The sequence below is a fragment of the Pelophylax lessonae genome (genome assembly GCF_965119305.1).
Source record: "Pelophylax lessonae genome assembly, chromosome: 3".
Classification (NCBI taxonomy): Eukaryota; Metazoa; Chordata; class Amphibia; order Anura; family Ranidae; genus Pelophylax; species Pelophylax lessonae.
The window spans coordinates 365,146,427-365,169,214 of NC_138770.1; the positions used below are offsets into that span (position 1 = coordinate 365,146,427).

General features: G+C 43.1%; 1 protein-coding gene across 1 annotated transcript in view; it reads left to right on the forward strand.

Annotated features, from left to right (window-relative positions):
• The window catches only part of ZNF292 (zinc finger protein 292), a 176,804-nt gene extending 155,208 nt beyond the window's left edge, over positions 1–21,596 (forward strand). Inside the window, exon 8 of the mRNA XM_082249212.1 lies at positions 13,712–21,596. Within this exon, the coding sequence (XP_082105338.1) occupies positions 13,712–20,722 (7,011 nt within the window). The 3' untranslated portion in view covers positions 20,723–21,596. The remainder of the gene's footprint in view (positions 1–13,711) is intronic.
• Positions 21,597–22,788: the final 1,192 nt, after the last annotated feature.

Genomic DNA, 22,788 nt, shown 5'->3' on the forward strand with positions numbered 1-22,788 from the left:
TGCATTATTTGTTTACTTCTCATGAAATACAGTGAAGCACACACAGAGCTTAGTACACTGTCCATACATGTCAGTTACTGCCTATGAGCTGGTCAATGTGTGAGGGAAAATGCCTCATGAGACAGGTAGTCCTGGGCAGGAGAAGGAAGGGCTTCTAAAGGCAGAAGTTGTTTTTCTTTACCTTTTTATAGTGGAACTTCACTTTCCTAATCAACATTGATTTTTTGCATCCCTTTACTGCTATCATTAACAGAGATTTCATTTATATATATATATATATATATATATATAATCACAAAGTGAGTACACCCCTCACATTTTTGTAAATATTTTATTATATCTTTTCATGCAACAACACTGAAGAAATAATATATATATATATATATATATATATATATATATATTATCAGCGCAACTGGGTAAACAAATGTGGAAAGCTGCTAAGCACTTAAGGATCAATAAACCAAAAAAGTGCCAATATCAGACGTATAACAAAAGAAGTGCAGCGCTAACATGTATAGGGATAATATCAGGGAGAGAAGTCCAAAAGTGCAGATAGGTAAAGCATGCACAAGGTATATAATCAGTGCTCTTCAGTGTGCCTCATTAGCCTCTCACCTCACACTTAGCCCCTGTGTCACCAGACGGGCTAATAAGACATATGCTCTCTCCAAGGATATCACCAATACAGATGAGATAATCAATCCTCTTCCCCAATAGATATTTCTCTGTCGCTCATTGACAGACGTAGTCCTCGGTGATTCAACACCCTTGGGTTATGCGCCCTCTACAGGAGTAGGACTAGACAGGAAAGAAAACGTTCTGGCCACACCCTAGGGGCAGTCCCAGAGGGTATATCCTCTCACTTCCTGCTCTAGCAAATCAGTTTTTTTCTGTCTAGTTAGGAGTAAGAACCTAGATACCTTGCTGGGATCTTCGGTCCTGGCAGGATTTTTTTCTTAGAAAAGATTTTTTAGACAGCTTTTTTTCTCCAGTGTTCCTGTGAGATCTTCAAGCAAGAAAGCTGAACTGGGCGACGGGCTGGATGTTGAGATCCAGTGGTCACCCCAGTTCAGCCTACGAGCGCGTGCAGGCCATAGCTCCGCGCTGGGTCGGCCGCGACATAGTCCCACTGGACGGGGACTGACCCTGCGAGTTAAACGTCTCGCTGAAATGCCAAAGACCATGAGTCACGGCGTCCGTATTGGTCGACAGCCCTCCTACCTCGGTGGAGAGGGGTACTGTCAGGAGTTGGCGCCCGCCTGGTTCCGGTATGGTGAGTAGTATGTTCCCCCTTTCCCCCTGACGGGTCTTGTGGTGAACGCGGGCCCCTCTCTAATGGTAAGGATGGGTTCCCCTCTATCCTATAACATGTCACAGATCCCCCTAATTGAGTGTGATTTTTGTGTACAAGAAGCCAGAAGGCTTGGTTTGGGAGCTGACAATCTAATTGTAAAAATGTGAAAATGATTGTAGTCAGTGGCAGTACTAGAACTTTACTGTGATAGTATAAGGTATCCTACCTGTCAGAGGTGTTCACAGGGCGATATCTATACATGTATACTGCATTCCAGATCATTCCTCCAGCTAAGCAGATGCCTCCCGACGGCCACGGACCACATACGGCCCGCCAGGGTTCGGTACCGCCGACCACCATGAGGGTGAAGGGTTGTGAGGCCGAGATCCTGCTGCAGACATGCCGCTTTTCTGTGCAGGCCGCAGCCATTGTCTGGTAGATCGCACGAGGCCGCCATTTTGGTGTAGCCTCGTGTCTCCAGCATGGGGGCGGCCATGTTTGAGGTGACTCAAACACCTCGTGGAGCCAGGGGGAGGCGCCGGCAGGCGTGTTAAGGGGCGGAGCCGCCTCCTTTACCCAGGAAATAGGGCCAAAGACTTCCTGTCTGTAACAGGACAGCACTGAGCAAGCTGATGCAAACTTCTGTGCATCAGGGATGAGCCTTGGGGTCTCTCTCTCTCTCTGTGGGGTCCAAAAAGGCAGGTAACACTGAGGGGCGCTGTTGCGACTGGGGGACACAAAAAAAAAGTTTTTTACTTTGTCATTTTTTGTCGCTGGCAAGTGTCTTGTATTATCATTGACCCTGCCGCATAGGTATCCCCCACCTGATCCCCTCAAGGTGGCCGCAGGACCCTCCAGTACCCCAGTTGTTTTTAATGCATTATCGTCAGTTTTGGAGTCTTTGGTATCCCGGGTGGAGGTGGCCTGTCAGGGACGGGGGTCAAGAAGCGACCCCCGCCTACCCCTATTGTTTATCAGATACTTCAGATATGGATTCGGAGCTGGTCAATACAGTTGCAGGTCCCTCCTAGGGGGCTGTTGTCTCAGGTAATGTCTCCTCAGCAGTAAGGAGCACGTTTCTGCCTCCGCCATAGCACAAGAGTGGTGGATGCACTAGTTGTGTCCGTCCGGGAAACCTTTAGTCTTGAGGTTACACCGGCAGAGGTAGCTGAGACTGAGATTCCTTTTTGGTACTTGTTAGCCTACCAAAAGGGCGAAGGATTTTCCTTTACCCAAATGGGGTCGTTTTGAAACGAACCCCTGTTATTTCCAAACGCATGACTAGGTGCTATCCGTTTGAGGAATTCCTCTTTAGAGGATAGACTGTACCACCTGCTGTCTTGCCACAGACTGTTAGGATAAAAGGACCTCGTAACTAACGAGGACCTTCCTTTTCTGCTCATAAAGAGTTGTTCGTTCCGCGAGGGCGGGCGATAAGGCGAAACCCTCCAAAGCCCCTTTAGAGGGGTTTCAAAGGGCGCTGGTCGGCTAAACAAAAAGTCCGGCTCAGCCAAGCTTGAAGAATACAGCCTGATGCGCCCCTACCCATCTCTGGGGTGGGGGGGATGTCTTCACCGGTTTCTGGAGGACACAGGATCGAGTTTCGATCACTTCCACCGGTGCGATTCTTCCCTTCTAACATTGAACGGTTTCAGGGGTTCTATTCGAACTTATTCACAATGCCCAGGAAAGAGGGCAAGGTGCGTCCAAATCTGGACTTGGGAAGAAATAGAGTCCATCCGTACATTGGTGGCCTCCCTGCATCAAGGGGATTTCCTGGCGTCCATAGACATTTAGATGGCCTATCTTTATATCCCCATCATCGCAGGACATCAGCGTTTTTTCGCTTTCCCAAAGTCATCCCTGGTTCCCACCAGGAGACTGAACTATCTGGGCCTAAGGTTGGATACATCCTGGGCAAGAGTTTCTCCTTGTGGAGAAACTCCAGAAGGTTCAGTCAACGATTCGGATGTTGCTGTCCGTCAATTGGCTGGGACTGATGGTGGCCTTCTTAGAGGCAGTACCGTATACCCAGTCTCATACCCGAATTCTCCTGAAGGAGATTCTTTTTTAATAGGAATCAGAATTCCGATTCCCAGGACAATCTGATCCGGCTGAGCGAGCGGACCAGGAAGTCTCCGATGCTCAACCAGGGGGAAGTCATCTCTTCAGATAGTATCCAGATTACCAATAAGGGTATCGGAACTGAGAGCGATCAGATTTTGTCTGATTTACTGGATCGAGCAGCTCTAGAGCAGCCCGATTCGGATCCAATCGCATATGGCCTCTTCATCCAGAGGTTTTTCACTAGCTGTCCCTTCATTGGGACATCCCGGATGTGGATCTGTTGGCACCTCGGCTCAACAGGAAGGTGCGGAGGTTTGTAGCTCGCACCGCGATCCTCTAGCGGACGCAACAGAAACGCTGATTGCCCCGTGGGGGCAGTATCAGCTACGGCATGCCTTCCATCCTCTCAAGTTGCTGCGGGAACTTCTTCGCAGGATAGAGGTGGAGGGAATTCCAGTTATTCTGGAAATTCCGGACTGACCTCGTCGAGCCTGGTACGCCGACTTGGTGAGGCTAGTCGCGGACGCTCCTTGGAGACTTCCTCTCAGGGGGATTGCGGTCTCAGGGACCGATCTTCCATCTTGCTTTACAGTCGCTGGCTTAATGGCCTGGCCATTGAGACCCAGGTACTGAAGGACAAGGGAGTGTCAGCTTCAGTTATTCCTACCTCCAGTTAAAGCAAGGAAAGCGACTTCCAGCACATGGAAGTCTTATATTGCGTGGTGTGAATCTATTGGATTTCCCCCACATACCTATTCGGTGACCCGAATTTTGGTCTGTCTGCAACAAGGGGTTGAGCAGAAACTATCCTTGAGCATGATCAAGGGTCAGGTTTTCGGCGTTAGCAATCTTCTTTTCAAGAAACCTTTGGCTAATCATTCCTTGGTGCGGAATTTCATCCAGGGGTGCGACATCTGGCTCCGCCAGTGCGCGCACCCTTACCGCCTGGGATCTTAATTTGGTGTGGTCGGTTCTTCAGAAACTACTCTTTGAAGATATTAGGGAGATTCCCTTGCTTACATTATCCCAGAAGGTGGCCTTCTTGGTGGCCATTACTTCTGTACGCAGGGTGTCAGAACTGGCCGCATTATCCTGTCGTTCCCCAGATCTGGTGGTTCATAGGAATAAGGTGGTTCTTCTTCCGAATCCATCCTTCCTTCCTAAAGTGGTTTTCGTAAGACGGACTCACTTTTTGTGATCACGGATAGCCCTTGAAGGGGATTGCCTGTGTCTGCTGCGACCATATCTAAATGGATCAGTCAGACGGTGGTACAGGCTTATTCTATTAAGGGTCGGAATCCTCCGTTCCCTGTTAGGGCGCACTTCACTCGAGCGCTCGGTACTTCCTGGGCCTATCGCCATCAGGCGTCAAGTGGTCCAGGTATGTAAGGCGGCCACCTGGTCGTCGGTACATACCTTTACAAAATTTTATAAGATTGATGTGATGGCATCGGCGGATGCCTCATTTGGCCGCAAGGTTTTGCAGGCCGCAATTTGAGGAGACCGGTGGTCTACCTCGGGGGTTTTTTTCTGTTGAAAAATTTCTGTTGAGTCTCATCACTGAGGATGAGCATTGTAAACTTCTAGTTGGCACCGGTTGGGCCTTCTAGATTGGATTTGATTTCCATTTTCCCACCCCTCATTTGTGGTACTGCTTTGGGACGTCCCGAGGGTGTTGAATCACCGAGGACTACGTCTGTCAATGAGCGACAGAGAAAAACGGATTTTTGTAAAATCTTACCTTAAAATCCTTTTCTCTTAGCTCATTGACAGACGTAGTACCCGCCCCTCTGTTTTTGAGTTGGGTTGGGTTAAATTCTCTAAACACTGCTTTGTGACATAACTGATTTGCTAGAGCAGGAAGTGAGAGGATATACCCTCTGGGACTGCCCCTAGGGTGTGGCCAGAACGTTTTCTTTCCTGTCTAGTCCTACTCCTGTAGAGGGCAGCATAACCCGAGGGTGTTGAATCACCGAGGACTACGTCGGTCAATGAGCTAAGAGAAAAGGATTTTACGGTAAGATTTTACAAAAATCCGTTTATTTCGGCTCACAGGCAACAGATCCAAGCAGCAGGTCACAGGTCCACATGAAAACAAGGGTCCAGACATAGTGCATTACCGTAATAAAATACTTTTATTAAGCTTGACATATATCATAAAAATCAACTGGTTAGGCACTCAATAAGTGCATGTACAAAGCGAATTGTGATGTTACAATCAGCAGTCTCGTCTGACCGCAATGAATGGCGGGTGACGTCACCGGCCCCTCCCCCTTTGTACGCGTTACGTCCCACTAGGCGGGACTTCGTCAGCCTAGTGGGACTGCTCTCCCTGATATTATCCCTATACATGTTAACACTTAAGAAATGACACTTTGCTACAACGTAAAGTAGTGAGTGTACAGCTTGTATAACACTGTAAATTTGCTGTTCCCTCAAAATAACAACACACATCCATTAATGTCTAAACTGCTGGCAACAAAAATTAGTACACCCTTAAGTTAAAATGTCCGAATTGGGCCCAAAGTGTCAATATTTTGTGTGGCCACCATTATTTTCCAGCACTGCCTTAACCCTCTTGGGCATGGAGTTCACCAGAGCTACACAGGTTGTCACTGGAGTCCTCTTCCACTCCTGGTGGATGTTGGAGACGTTGCACTCCTCCACCTTCTGTTTGAGGATGCCCCACAGATGCTCAATAGGGTCTGCGCCCTCTGCCTTTGAAAGGATTTCTGGTTTCGGTCCAAGCTTCGCTCCTGGCATGGTGTGAATTTACCGCCTTCACACTCACGCCTCCCTTAAGCATCAAAGTTCCCATCCCTCTCAATGTACTGGAACACGTATTGCCTCACATTTCCCTCAGGGGTTGGTTTGACAGGGGGATTGCCACATTAGATCACCTATTGAATGGAGACGCCCTAAAGTCGTTTTCCCATCTGCAACGGGAATACCATCTCCCCCAGACTGATTTTTACCTGTACCTGTGGGTATCTCATTTCATCCGCTCCTTACCATCCCCTCATATCTACTTACCCTCGCAGGGATGGACATTCCTGCTGGGAAGCTTGCGCTTAGCCAAAGGCACCTCCCTATTCTACACCTTTCTCCAACACAAACTGGAGTACTGCAAGACCACTCCCTTTTGTGAAATGGGAAAAGGATTTGGAGGAGACCTTTACTGCTGACCAGTGGCAATCTGCTCTTCGCTCAATTAGGTGGGCCTCCTTATGTACAAACCATTGGGAACTATCCCAAAAAATAAGTTTACGTTGGTACCTTACGCCATACCGCCTGTCTAAATTCATGCCAAATTACTCGCCTTTGTGCTGGAGGGGTTGCGGAGAAGTGTCCCATTTCACACACGTGTTCTGGACATGCAAACACCTAACCAGTTTCTGGAATAAGGTCTTTTCTATTATTTCGGATGTAACAGGGGTACTTACCCGCCCCTCTCCGGCATTGGCGATACAGAATATAGGAATTGATAGATTCCCCAGAAAATGCAGTGTTAGTCACACACATACTCCTGGCAGCCAGGAGTTTGATAACTAGGCAGTGGAAATCTAACCATGCACCCAACGCCTCGGAGGTCCTCGATTTAGCTAAAACTAACCAAGCATATGAAAGTCTCCTAGCGCATAAATCGGGAATTGGAACTAAGTTTGCCCAACATTGGTCACTGTGGGTTTTCGGTTAACCGTTAAATTACTTATCTTGATGACTTTTATGACTACCTGTTTATCTCATTTTATGCTGACCTGTTTTGTTTTGTCTGTTTGTTTGTTATACTGCATTGCTCAATTTATTTTAGTTGGAAATGACTCACTGTGGGTTGCTTTGCGGAGCTACTGACTATCCTACCTCCACATTCCCAATAACACTGCTTTCCCCCCTTCCTCCCCTCCCCTACTCCTCTCCCCTCTCCCTCCCCCCTCCCATTCTCCTCCCCTTCCCCCTCCCATTCTCCTCCCCCTCCCCCCCCCCCATTCCCCTCCTCCTTAGCCCCCCATTCCCCTCCTCCTTCGCCCCCCATTCCCCTCCTTCCTCTTCCCCTCCCCCTACCCTCCCCCCTCCTCCTTCCCTCCCCCCCTCCTCCTTCCCTCCCCCCCTCCTCCTCCTTCCTCTTCCCTCCCTCCTCCTTCCTCTTCCCTCCCTCCTCCTTCCTCTTCCCTCCCTCCTCCTTCCTCTTCCCTCCTTCCTCTTCCCTCCCTCCCTCCCCCCCTCCTCCTTCCTCTTTCCCCCCCCCCCCCCCCACCCTGTAAATCTCCTCTTACCTTTGCCCTCTGAGTACAGAAACATGATGTTAATCACTTGCCTCCCTTTAATACATAAATACCAAATGTGCATTTTGATACCTGGCAGCTGTATGTGACCCTATATGGTGATTTATATGCTGTATGTAACCCAACTGGTGAATCCTTATCTTTGTTGTGCTATGCTGTTGTTGTTCCTTTAAAAAAATTTCAATAAAAATACTTAATGGAAAAAAAACAAAAAAAACAAAAAGGGTTTAGGTCTGAAGACATGCTTGGCCCTTCCATCACCCTTACCCCTCAGCTTTACCTTCAGCTTCTTTAGCAAGGTGTGGTTGGGGTCGTTATCATTTTGGAATACTGCCCTGCGGCCCAGTCTCCAAAGGGAGGGGGGATCATGCTCTGCCTCAATATGTCTCGGTACATGTTTGCATTCATGGTTCCCTCAATGAAATGTAGCTCCCCGGTGCCAGCAGACAAGACACTTGTCTTTGTACTCATCACCTGGTTGCCACCTCACACTTGACACCATCTGAACCAAATAAGTTTATCTTGGTCTCATCAGACCACAGGACATGGTTCCAGTAATCCATGTCCTTGGTCTGCTTGTCTTGAGCAAACTGTTTGTGGGCCTTGTTGTGCCTCATCTTTAGAAGAGGCTTCCTTCTGGGACGACAGCCATGCAGACCAATTTGATGCACAACACCCCTCCCCCCCCACCTCTTCAACCTCTGCAGCAATGCTGGCAGCACTCTTAGGACTATTTCCCAAAGACAACCGCTGGATATGATGGGCATGTGCACACAACTTTTGTTCGACCATGGAACCTATCCTGTTAAACCGCTGTATGGTCTTGGCCACTGTGCTGCAGCTCAGTTTCAGGGTCTTGGCAATCTTCTTATAGCCTAGGCCGCCTTCATGTAGAGCAACAATTCTTTTTTTTTTTTTTTTTTCCAGATCATTCGAGTTCTTTGTCATGAAGTGCCATGTTGAACTTCCAGTGACCAGTATGAGAGAGTGAGAGCAATAACACCAAATTTAACACACCTGCTCCCCATTCACACCTGAGACCTTGTAACACTGAGTCACATGACAACGAGGAGGAAAAATGGCTAATTGGACCCAATTTGGACATTTTAACCTAGGGGTGTACTCACTTTTTTCTCTTACGTTCTCTGACAGACGCAGCCCTTCCAAGATTCTTCACTATTGGGTAATGGCGCCCTCTGCAGGAGCAGGCTAGGTAGTGAAAACTCATCAAAAAAACTTTCACTAGGCACACCTTTAGGGGCTGTCCCTCTCGACATTACCCCCAGACACACAGAGCTTCTAATCAGTTTCTTGCTACCTAGCTCAGGAGTAGGACCTGGGATACTCTGCTGGGACTCCAGTCTGTCTTATTTTTTTTTTTTTTTTTAAATGTTTTATATTTTCCTCACTATCGCTAGCTCGTCAGGAGGATCCTCCTGGAGAACTACAAGCGACAGCCAGGCTGGGCTTCACACTGGATTAGCTAGATCCTTATGGTACCCCATGCAGCCTGGCCTACGAGTGTGCGCAGTTTGTGGTCCACCCAGGCCTCGCCATGACGGTGCCCAGACGGAGGGGGGCGAGCCTGTGGAGAAAATTCTTCGCTGGGACACATTAACTCTGGAACGCCCTGTGTTGCAGCGTCCCCTCTTGGCTGACAGCACCCCCACTCAGGGTGGGGGGGTGATGTGGGCCCATTCCTGGGGATTTCAGAGCTGCGGTCTGTTATTTCCCCCCTGGCCGGTCAGGATGGACCCTGTCTCCCTGCTCCTTACGGAGGCGCTCTAGCGGCGCCCACTTCTTTGGGGGGGGGGAGTTGTGGGGCTCCTCCTTGTCCTGGGGTGCTTCCTGTGGTGGATTCCCCACGGTGGCCAGGGTCCCTGGGCTCCTGATTGTCGGCCGCCATTTTGGGTGATGGCAGCCTGGCTGGATCAGTTTGAGGGCAGATACCGGAAGCTACGAGCATTTCATGACTTCTGTTAACCAGAAATAAACAGCGCCATTGGGAAATTGGGAAAGCATCTTATCACACCAATCTTGGTGTGGTTAGATGCTTTAAGGTCAGAGGAGAGTCTAAAAGACCCCAATTTTTAAAAAAGCAATCTGTAGTGACAGGTACTCTATCATAGGGGATATTTAAATTCACTGTGATAGCAATAAAAATTATAAAAAAAAAAAAAAAAACAAATGAAAGCAAAGGTGTCAAAATAACATAAAAAAGCAAGCCCCCCTGTCCCCCCGTGCTTGCGCACAAAGGCGCATGCAAGCGTTGGTCTAGTGTCATATGTAAACCACAATTGCAGCATGCATGTGAGGTATCGCCGAAACGCCAGGTCGAGGGCAGTAATTCTTGCAGTAGACCTCCTCGAAGTCCAAAGTGGTAACCTGTAAAGACATTTAAAGGCTTATAAATGTACGTAGTTTGTTGCCGCTGCACAGGCGTGCGCAATTTTAAAGCATGTCATGTTTGGGATCTATGTACTCGGCATAGGATCATCTTTTAAATTTTAACAAACAATTTGGAATTATATAGTGTATTTGTGCATTCAAGTGTATTTTTTTCACAGAAATTGCGTTGCGAAAATCTGTGCGCAAATACCGTGTGACAAAAAAATTTGCAACATCCACCATTTGGTTCTGCAGGGTCTCTGCCTTAAAAAAATATATAATGTTTGGGGGTTCAAAGTAATTTTCTAGTAAAAAAAATATATTTTTTCATGTAAACAAAAAGTTACAGAAAAGGCTTGGTTTTCAAGTGGTTAGAAGAGTGGGTGATGTGTGGCTAAGATTGAACTGTCCTGGCATTTTATGCTCAAACACCCCCCAAATTACCCCTTTTTGGAAAGTAGATCGCAAAGCTATTTGCTGAGGGGCATATTGAGTACATGGAGTATTCTATATTTTGTCCTAAGTTTCAGGAAGGTGACAATTTATTTTTTGTTTTTTTACACTAAGTTGTCACTAAATGATATATTGCTTGACCACTTTTGGAAAAGTAGACACCCCAGGGTATTTGCTAAGATGCATGGTGAGTATTTTGCAGTTCTCATTTATTTTAGAAAATGAAGAAAAAAGGAAAATGCATTTTTTTCCTTTTTTTTTTTTTTTTTTTCAATTTTCAAAACTTTGTGACAAAAAGTGAGATCTGCAAAACACTCAGCATGCCTCTCTGCAAATAGTTTAGGGTGTCTTTACTTTCCGAAAAGGGGTCGTTGGGGGGGTTGTGCTGTCTTGGCACTTCATGGCCTCCAAAACTGTGATAGGTAGTGAGGAGTGAAATCAACAATTTACGCCCTTGAAAAGCCTGAAGGTGGTGATTGGTTTTCCAGGTCCTGTACGTGGCTAGGCAAGGTACCACACATGGGGTATCCCCATATTTGGCAGAAGCAGCAGAATGTATTTTGGGGTGTCATTTCACATATACCCATGGCATGTGTGAACAATATATCATTTTGTGACAACTTTGTGTAAAAAAAATAAAAAATAATAATTTTCCTGGAACTTTTGGTAAAATATAAAATATTCCATGAACTCACCATGCCTCTCAGCAAATAGCTTGGAGTGTCTACTTTGCAAAATGGGGTCATTTGGGGGGGGTTCTGTGCTATCTTGAAATTTCAGGGCCTCTGAAACTGTGAAAGGTAGTGCGGAAGTAAAATGCACAATTTACGTCATTCGAAAACCTGAAGGTGGTGATTGGTTTTCGGTGTCCCGTACACAGCTAGGCTCCAAAAAAGTCTCCCACGTGTGGTATCCCTGTACTCAGGAGAAGCAGCAGAATGTATTTTGGGGTGTCATTCCACATATACCCATGGCATGTGTGAGCAATTTATCTTTTTAGTGACAACTTTGTGTTTTAAAAAAAAAAACATTTAAAAAAAAAGTAATTATCCCAAAACTTGTGGCAAAATATTCCATGGACTCAAAATGCCTCTCAGCATACAGCTTGGGGTGTCTACTTTCCAAAATGGGGTTATTTGGGGGAGTTTTGTGGTATCTTGACATTTCAGGGCCTCCTAAACCGTGGTAGGTAGTGAGAAAGAGCAATGAGAAATCTACGCCCTTTGAAATTCTGAAGGTGGTGATTGGTTTTCGGGGTCCCATACACAGCTAGGCTCCAAAAAAGTCTCCCACGTGTGGTATCCCTGTACTCAGGAGAAGCAGCAGAATGTATTTTGGGGTGTCATTCCACATATACCCATGGCATGTGTGAGCAATTTCTTTTTAGTGACAACTTTGTGTTTAAAAAAAAAAGTAATTTTCCCAAAACTTGTAAAATATAAAATATTCCATGGACTCAAAATGCCTCTCAGCATACAGCTTGGAGTGTCTACTTTCCAAAATGGGGTAATTTGGGGGAGTTTTGTGGTATCTTGACATTTCAGGGCCTCCTAAACCGTGGTAGGTAGTGAGAAAGTGCAATGAGAAATCTACTCCCTTTGAAATTCTGAAGGTGGTGATTGGTTTTCGGGGTTACGTACACAGCTAGGCTCCCAAAGTCTCATACATGTGAAATCCCTGTACTCAGGAGAAGCAGCAGAATATATTTTGGGGTGTAATTACACATATACCCATGGCATGCATGAGCAATATATCATTTCAATGATAACTTTGTGTAAAAAAAAAAAAAAAAAAAATGTTTTCATTTTTCAAACACCTGTGACAAAAAAAATAAATATTAATTGAGCTCAACATGCCTCTCAGGACATTCCTTAGGATGTCTACTTTCCAAAAAGTGTTAATTTGGGGGGGGTTACGCTCTGTGGGAAAAAAGACGTAAATTTCTTTTTGGTACAGCATTGTATGACCACGCAATTGTCAGTTAATTACGCAGTGCCAAGTTGAAAAAAGTGGCCTGGTCATTGAGCAGCCAAATCCTCCAGTCTGAAAGTGGTTAAACCTCACATCGTCTAACTCAGGGGTCCTCAAACTACGGCCCGCCAGGGTCCTGAACCCGGCCCGACGGCCGGCCGGGATGTATCATTCATGTTGTGTTTTTTCCCCATGAATCGCCTAATTAGAGCCAGAGGCTCTAATAGGCTTCAGCAAAGGGTGGACCCGGGGCGCAGAGCAGTGCGCCCTAGCCCACCCATTTGTGTGACAATAGCGAATAAAAATTCGCTATTGTCACACGGATCCTCCTCCTGGCCAATCAGGAAGCGGGTCCGAGACCCGCTTCCTGATTGGCCGAAAGGCGAGCTCATGCCATTGGCCGAGGAGGAGGCGGGAGGACTCGAGACGTCGGGACTGAGAAGAAGCCGCCGCTGCAGGTATGTGCACTGACTGGTCTCTCTGCATTGAAAGAGGGGCACGGCACGCTGGTGTCTGCATTGAAAGAGGGGCACGGCACGCTGGTGTCTGCATTGAAAGGGGGGCACGGCACGCTGGTCTCTGCATTGAAAGGGGGGCACGCTGGTCTCTGCGTTGAAAGGGGGCACGGCACGCTGGTCTCTCTGCATTGAAAGGGGGCACGGCACGCTGGTCTCTCTGCTTTGAAAGGGGGCACGGCACGCTGGTCTCTCTGCATTGAAAGGGGGCTCGCTGGTCACTCTGCATTGATGGGTGGACACTATACCTTGATTACCAAAGGGCCCCTTTCACACTTTTGTGACCTCAGTCACGCAATTTTTTATAGCGTTTTTTTGCCGCAAAGCAATGCCGATTACATTTTTCTGTTTGCGCCCCCCCCCCCCCAATTTTGAGCACCAGCCGCCACTATATAAATAAAACAATAAAAAATATGTGCATTGGAATTAGTTCATATTTTTTTTCAAACTATAGTCCAGCCCCCAACAGTGTCTGAGGGACCGTGAACTGGCCCCCTGTTCAAAAAGTTTGAGGACCCCTGCTCTAACTGGTTTTAGGTACAAACAAACCTATATAGATAATCATGGTTAAATGTCAGGAAGGTAATCTGAAATGTATCACAATTTTAAGAAGCGGTTTATGTATCGATTAATGTATTGAATAATTCTCCACATAAATGCCTTTTTTTTTTTCCTTTAAAAAAGTGTGCTAATTTAGTAATTGTTTTTTTTTTTTTTTTTTTTTTGGCATGTTTCAGACTGAAGCTGCAGGACTTCCAACCTGTATTGAATTGTGTGTCCGAGCCCTGCGATTGGAGTCAAGTGAAAATGCCAAGGTTAAAATCTCTATCTGCAAGACAATCTCCTGTTTATTGCCCGATGATCTGGAGGTTAAGAGAGCCTGCCAACTAACTGAGTTTCTTTTGGAGCCCACTGTGGATGCATACTATGCTGTTGAAATGCTATACAATCAGCCAGACCAAAAATATGATGAGGAAAGTCTTCCTGTACCAAACTCACTGCGGTGTGAACTTTTGTTGGTCTTGAAAACTAGATGGCCTTTTGATCCAGAGTTTTGGGACTGGAAAACGTTAAAGCGTCAATGCCTTGCTTTAATGGGAGAACAGGCATCTATCGTGTCTTCTATTGATGAGTTAAACGATAATGAAGCATATGATCAAATGGATAGTTACCAGGAATTTACAAAGGATTCTACAGAAAATGGTCTTGAAAGCTTCGATGCTGCCCCTATTCAGGAGTTTAAAAAAGAAAAGCAAAAAAAAAAGAGACCAATTAAAAAAATGAGAGAACATGGATATGTTTCGGCAAGATTTAGAAATTGGCAAGCTTATATGCAGTACTGCGTGTTATGTGACAAGGAGTTTCTTGGTCACCGGATCATTCGTCATGCACAAAAACATTGTATAGATGGCATCTACAGCTGCCCAATATGTGCAAAACAATATACCACTAAAGAAAACTTTATTCCTCATGTAACTTTGCATGTTAAGCAATCCTGCAAAGAGAGACTGGAAACCATGAAACCTCTTAAGCGATTGCCAAAGTTACTTAAAAAGGAGCCTGCTTGTAAGAAACCAGAAACCATTACAAAACAAGAGAGGCAAGTGAAAAAGAACACTTTTTACTCGGATGACTTCATAGTTTTCAATGATAATGACAATTCTGATGAAAATGATGACAAAGATAAGTCTGGGAATTTTCACCCTGAAAAAACAGTCAATGAGTTCCCCTGTCCTGTACAGTATTGCAACAAGGGATTTAAGTACTTCAAAAATTTAATTGCGCATGTGAGGGGGCACAAGGATAGTGAGGAAGCTACACGTTTCCTTGAGATACAAAGTAAGAAAGTAATTTGCCAGTATTGCAGACGGCAGTTTGTTAGCCTGACTCACCTAAATGATCATTTACAAATGCACTGTGGAAACCAACCATACATTTGCATACAAATGAAATGCAAGGCAAGCTTTGAGACTTACACAGACTTATTGGCACATCGAAAGGAGCATCGACATTTTAAAGCAAAATGCATGTTTCCCAACTGTGGGAGAATATTTTCTGCCGCTTACATGCTTTTTGACCATGAAGCACAACACTATAATACCTTCACATGCAAGCATGTTGGTTGTGGAAAGATCTTTCGTTCTCAGCTTCAGTTAGAACAACACCTGAGGGAGCATGCTACTGAAGCCACACTACGGAAGTTCAGTAAATGTGGAGAGTTGACTCCGGTGACTAAGACTGGTGTAAACTTTGAAGGTGTTCAGTTTGAAGAAAAATTGCATACATGTGGTAATGTGAACATTAAAGTAGAGCCATTACACTCTGAAAACATTTCAGGTTCTGTCATAAATAAGGATGCTGGTGTACCTGAAACATCACTACAGTCACTGAAAAGGTCATCTATTGTCAGCTGTGAAGTGAAAAATTCCGAACATTTGATAGACCAACTTATTACGCCACCTACTCATGTTATACCCACCAAGAATTTGCTAACTCAGGTTTTAGTGTCACCATCCAATGATCACAATATACTACCTAAGGCTGACATGTTGGCTTCCACTGCTTTTCCAGGGGATTCAGGAAATTTTAAACTGTCACCTGTGCCTGTAGGCTTCCATGATCTATCAAATCAAAACAAACTTCTTCCAAGTGGAAATATAGACCATGCCAGTGAAACGCAAAAGGTGACGCTCCAACATTTGGCTTTATTTCAGGATGGGAAAAACAGCGGCCAGGATAACTCAAAGAAAGATCAAACTGGTGTATTGAATATGGTTAAAAGTAAACTTGAAGGTGAAGAACAAATAAATAGCATAATGTCATTTAATGTGCACAACCAAGCTAGCCAATTGTGTGAAAATAATCTAATTATGTCTGGATATGAAGAAAATTCTAAATCTGAAAATATTTTATCATTGTCCCTTGAAACAAGCAATGCACTCTCAAATGTTTTGCCACCTGTCTGTGATGCCTCAGTCACCCCTGTTGCACCTGCACCAACTGAAAGGTTTAAATGCAATGTTGAGGGATGTACAAGAATATATAATTCTGTTCAGAGCATTGGCAAACACATGAAGAGTACTCACCCAGAACATTACAATTCATTTAAGACCGAACGCAAGATCCAAAAGAAACACAAACCTGGAACACCATTCCCACCTCCTGATAACGCTACTTATTCTATACTGGGACCAGATGTCCCAAATAACTCCATCCAGGCACACTTACAAGGCAATGCAAACCACAACTTCTGTAATCAGTTGCAACACCTTCCTAATTCAGTCTTCCCAACACATCTTGAAAATTTGGTGAATCCATTACTCAATCCTGTAGAAACTGTTATGACCCAGGAAATATCAAAAAATGTTGCAGAAACACTGTTGAGCACTGAGGTTGCAAATCTGAATGCTGGCATGACTTCACAAATAGAAGATTTGGCAAAAGTCTTACCTATGAAATTTGAAAATGGGTCTGATCCATTTTTGCCAATGCCAACAGAGAATGATCCTTTGCCAGTTATGTCCTCACTTAGTGGAAACACCATGTTTTCTCAGCTGGGGGGAAATGCAGACCATGTTCTAACTGGAAATGAAGCTCCAAATTCAGTATTCATTAAAGAAGATGTTGATGCAGATTCATCCTTTTCCAAACAAGTTGACAGCACAGACATGGATGCAAGCTTTAACTTAGAAAAATCCTCTAGCATGCTTTCAAACTCTACAGACAAAAATGCGGCAAGAAATAAAGAGAGGAGAGTCAAGCATAGCCCTCGTGCAAAGTTTCCTGCAATTATTAAAGATGGCAAATTTATTTGTAGCAGATGCTTTAGAGCTTTTACTAACCCACGGTCATTAGGTGGCCATTTGTCAAAACGAACGGTTTGTAAGCCACACAATGATTATGGCATTCCCCCACTACTTCCACAGGGAGATGGACAGCATTCTGTTTTGGCAAGCATGATTCTTTCATCTAGTCCAAACCAAAAAGCACAAGTACCACCACAGCAGACTTTTAGTTCCGAAGTGACTGCTAAACCTGAACGTTTGCTTCCATCTGGCCAGCCTGGAAGTGAAAGTGCACCATATATTACTACAGAGTTTTCACGTCCTAGTATATCCAGTTTTAGCCCCAATAAAAATAAAGCAAATACAGTCAAACAAAGTTTTGTAGACCCAGAAAATGAAACTAACCAACAGCTGTCTTCGAATAGTATGTTGAATGGCTGTGTACCCTGCAGCCCACAAATGAATTCAACTGACCCCACAAATATTGTCGAAACGCATGCCCTAACAACCACTTCCAGTTCACAGGCTGTTCCGAGCTTAGGGACCCTTCATGCCAACAGTTCTGTTAGAGTACATGTTCCTGGTGGAGAGCCTTTAAATACTGGCAGTGATTTATGCCCAAATACCTTGGTTAACTCAGCTGTGGAAAACCATGATGTACCCAAACAAGTAAGCAGCACTAGAGTGTCTGTAATTAGTGGTCCTCGTAGTTCTTGCATAACTGCTGTCAAGAAAAGGAGCAGCACTTCTAAGAAAAAGAAGAAAACAGACACACCCGTGGCAGCTGAGGCTACACATGAATTAGCAAGAAATATTTTGGCAGCAGTAGGAGGAAATCTGCAAATGTCAATGGAGATGCAGCCAAATCTTATGACCTATGGTTCTGAGTTACTAGAAAATATAGCAAAAAATTTGAGTAATGCTGACAAAGAACTGCTCATGTCTTGTCTAAATGAAAGCATCAAAGCTAGCTCAGAAACACAGGCATTATGTCACCCTGCTGTAAAACAAGAAGAAAGCAATCCACCAATCCTGCCACCCAACACATCTGAGTGCACAGACACCGACAAGCTTGATATCCACAAAGACTTCAGAGAGAAGACATTTGATAATTTGAGTCCAGCTGCCACCGAAGTATATACTATTAATAGTAACTCTCAAGAACCTTGCTCTTTGCCCCAAAGTCAAATTGCAGCAAATGGTAGTGTAGATGATGATTTACCAGGGGTTGTGCACAATGTAATGTCAGATAGCATTGCTGCTAGCCCACTTAACAAAATGAACATACCTGTCTGCTCAGTCTCCCCAACCCAAGAAAACACCACCATTTATGATGATCAAGTTCTGGAGATCATGAACCTGGTACAGAACCTACAGCTTGTGGATGGGGTGGTGTTTGAAAATGTTCCATCAGAAGAAAATTGCACCTCCAGTGATGCTTTGCCTATAATGTCCAGTGTAATTGTCCCCAATCCAAGTCACAGTCTTGTTGCTGAACAAACCTCTGAAGTATCCTCATTATCTGATAAAAACATTGCAAAACCTTTTATTTGCCAAGAGGAGACTTGTAACTACTGTGCAATGACTAAGGATGCTTTATTTAAGCATTATACGAAAGTTCATTATTATACGACTGAAAAACTTGAAGAGATCAAAAAGCATCAACTAAAGTTTGCCCCTTTCAAGTGTGTTGTTCCTTCATGTACAAAAACCTTTACCAGAAATTCAAATCTTCGAGCACATTGTCAAGCAATGCATAATTTTACCTCTGAGGATATGATCAAATTAAAAATTAAGAGACACTATGGTAAAAAATCTGCTAGTGAAAGTAATGACTTCTCTTCCCCTGAAATGCCAAACGGAAGCCCAGAAGTAAAAAGGTGTGCAGAGTCGTATGATTTTGCTCAGGGGATCACAAAAATGGAACCGGACGTATTTCAAGAATTGCCACCTGTAAAAGCTGAGGAATCGCCAAATGTTGAGGATGTGAGGCCACCTGCTGAATTGCCAGTTATTGAGTCACAACTTGTACTACTAGATCAGAAAAACCGGAGAGGCCCAAAAATCAAAAGAAAACGAAAAGAAAAAGAACTTAAGCGCAAAAGAGAAATGCAGAAAGAAGCCAAGGCTAATCAGGGGCCCACTTCTTATAAACCTTATAAGTGTGTTCACCAAGGCTGCACGGCAGCTTTTAGTATACAGCAAAGCCTAATGCTTCATTATCAAGCGATTCACAAGCTCGAGACTCCTAAATTCTCAGGAGAAGATTTGAAAAAGGAGTCTGAGGAGGGAGACAGTGGTATCCAAGAGTTCCGTTGCACTGAGGCAGATTGCTCTAGAATATTTGCTAGCTTTGCTAATTTAATTCAGCATTATGTGAAACTTCATGAGATGATTGCGGATGAAATTGAATATGTAGTTTCTTCTACAAGTGTAGGACAGTTTGACTGTGATCAAAGTCAGTGTACAGCTATGTTTACAACCTGTACTAGTTACATTGAACATCTGGAGGAAGTCCATGGCTTAAAAATGAAGCAGCCAAAATTTGATGGTGAAGAAATGTATAAGTGTGATATTGAAGGCTGTGACCGTGTTTATGCTACTCGGTCAAATCTGCTTAGGCATATTTTTCACAAACACAAAGACAAACATAAGGAACATTTAATCAGACCACGAAAAATTAGTATTGGTGATCAAGAAAACACAGAAGAGAAAGTTCTCAAGGAAAGACCCAAAGTGCCAAAACAAAAATGTGGCATTTTGGGCAATGAAGTTCCTAAAATAAAGCGATGCAAAGGCAGCAAAATTTTTAGAGATGTCAAAGGGAAATCTGAGCAATTTAAAACTGGACCATTGATTCTAAAATACGGAAAACAAACCTATACATTGAAGGATAAAGATACTGCCATAGCAGAGTGCCCTGAGAGTAATACGAAACAATACCCATGTATGATACAAGGTTGTACATCTGTTGTTGCTAGTGAACACAATATTATTAGGCATTATAAATGCCACAATATAACCAGGGCATTCATGGCAAGATACAAAAAATCACTAGTCGTCTGCAGAAGACGTGTTCGAACCATAGCTAAAATTACGCCGTCTCCCAGCATAGAACAAGCTAACCCTGCAAAACCAGATATCAAAGAAACCATAGTTTTATCTACTGATGCCCAACAAAAACAATCCCACCACAGTGTACTCGAAAGTGGAGATGAATCCACCCTTTCAACTTCTCAGCAGAGTGAAAATGATAAAGATGAGATGGATGAACTCACTGAACTATTCATTTCAAAACTAAGTAATGAGGACAGCACCAGCTCAGAAAGCCAAGCAAGGGTGTCCTCTTGTGTCAGTAGTGACCTCCAAGAAACAAGTTCGTGTCAGTCGGAGCCACAAAGAACTGTTGCTGCTGTAAAAAGAACCAATAAACAAAAGCAAGCCACACCAAATAAGAAGAGAAAAGTTGTAACACCAGATAGCTTGTCTGCTGAATCTAGCAGCACAGTTAGCTGTGACGAGATCTTAGTTGCTGATATTGCTCCTGAGGACACACCAGCATTTGATTTGAGCTCTTTCAAACCTATGGGATTTGAAGTTTCATTTCTTAAGTTTATTGAAGAATCAGTTGTCAAGGAAAAGAAAACTGTAGAGAAAAGTATTTCAAGCATGGACACACAAACAGTACAGCAGCCAGTTGAGGAAAGGGCACAGGTGTCTGAGGATGAAGACTCTGACTCGGATATATTTTTACTCTTTGCTAACCCTTTGCAGCTTCCTAACTTAGAAAATGTAAAGATTGTTTTAGTTGAGGCATTTAATGACTACATAGAACTTGTTGTTAAGCAGCTTAATGAACTGAAACCTGCTGTGATTCTTAAAAAGCACCCCATTCCTAAAGATGAACCTGTTAGCATTGCAAAGGAACAAAATGTAGACCTTGATAGCAAAACCACATTGTAGGGAGATCCTACGATATTCAGAATTTAATTTTTATTGTGAACTAGAAACCATCAAGCATGCAAATGTATTTTTATGAGTTTTTTTTGTTTTTTTCTTTTTATTTGAAAGTGACCTAACATGGCCAAAAAAAAACACAAAAAAAAAAAAGTCATGGCACAAGTCATGCATAGTTTTTATTCCATTATCCCTATGGGACTAGATGACTTAAATTGTTTATTCAGTTCTGTGTATATATAAGAAAAGTTCAATATTTCTACTGATAAATTGTCATTTCCACAAATTAACAATTTGTGTACTGTGTGTGAAATTTGGTATATTTACCAAGCTCACAGCTCCTGTGTAACAATGTACTTGTATATATTTTTTTGGGGTTTCTTTGTTTGCCCTCTGTGTTTTCCTTTGTAAATATCACATTAACACATTTGCTGCCTAAGTGTAAACTATTAAATTCACATTTATATTCTGGATTTTAATTTGTAATCAAGTGATCACTTTTTTAAAAGTAAATTTGTATTGGAATTACCTTGGGTTGCACATTTTATGTAAATACTTATACAGAACATATATTGAAAGTTTTTATTGTGTAAATGCTTGAAACCTTGTTACTTTACAGCTTACGTATTTAATGCTTATGACCAGAAATCAGTTTGTGTGTGATAAAAAGGGTTCTCAGCTTGAAGCTAGAGGTGGATCTCGGTTTCATACTTGTTTTTAATCCTACTCTGTACCACTTCAAAAATAAGTGGACACTCCTACTATTTAGATTCTCTTTGCAAGTTGTTTGTCCAGTCTAAAATAATTATCTTTGGCAGCCATTGTTTTTCCCCATACAGCAACACTACAAGTGAAATATATTTTCATAAGGCTTCAGTTTCAGCAATGAGTTACTACCCCCTTTCCTTTTCCCATGTTGCTATGTTGAAGTGTCTTCAGAAGTGTCCACCACCTTTAGCTTAGATCCTTTTGAGACATGTAATGCAATTTTATATATATATATATATATATATATATATATAAACACATCCAACTTCCATTTCAGTAAGGTGTCAGTAGATGAAAGCAAGCTGTAAGACCTGTTTTTTCTTTATGCCCTAATAAAACATGTATTTTCTTGCTAGTTCTGGATTGAATAGTAATTCTACAGCAACTTACCTCACACATTGGACTAAATTATACTCTTCCCCCCCCCCCCCCCCCACATGGTGAATGAATTTGTGTGTGTGTGTGTATGTGTGTGTGTGTGTGTATATATATATATATATATATATATATATATATATATATATATATATATATATATAATGTGTGTGTGTGTATATATATATATATATATATATATATATATATATATATATATATATACATTCTTTCGATTCATAGGTTACTAATGGGAGATTTGATTTTTTCGATTTACCCTAAAGTGCTGTTTTTCAACTATATGGTTTTACACATCCTAAATGGTCCACCTATCTGTGCTATTAAAAAGGTTCCACTGCATTTTTAATGTATCTGGACAGAGATCTGCCGTTTACATATACCACACCATATTGTTGGGTTTAAATCAATGTTAAACACGTTTTGCATTAAAAGCAATAAAACATGGTCCGCCGTTTAATTTATTGCTATATTCATATGTTTTTAAGATTTTTTTTAATCTCTGTGGAGTTTACCCAACTGAAACAGCCAAGCAGGAGTAGAGTGGCTTTTTATTTTTTATTTTTAATAGGAAAATCCTACAAAGGGCATTGCCAAATAAAACTAGGCCGTCTGTATGGTAATCATGTAACTGATATTTGCGGAAATTCCCAAAAGAGGATATATTATAGATCTAGTTTTGTCAGATAACATTTTAACTTATCCAACTTTCAGGACTTATAATAGCAATTATAATGCAATCGTATATTTGTATAGCAGAACAGCAAAAAGAAGTATTTGGGCTAAAAGCAGAATATTTTAATGATTATTAGTAAATGTCACATAGACCCAAAAAGAACATCCGTAAGATGGATTTAACAGGTCACAGGGATTCTTTACATTTTATTTTCGAACACCACTTCTTCAATAAT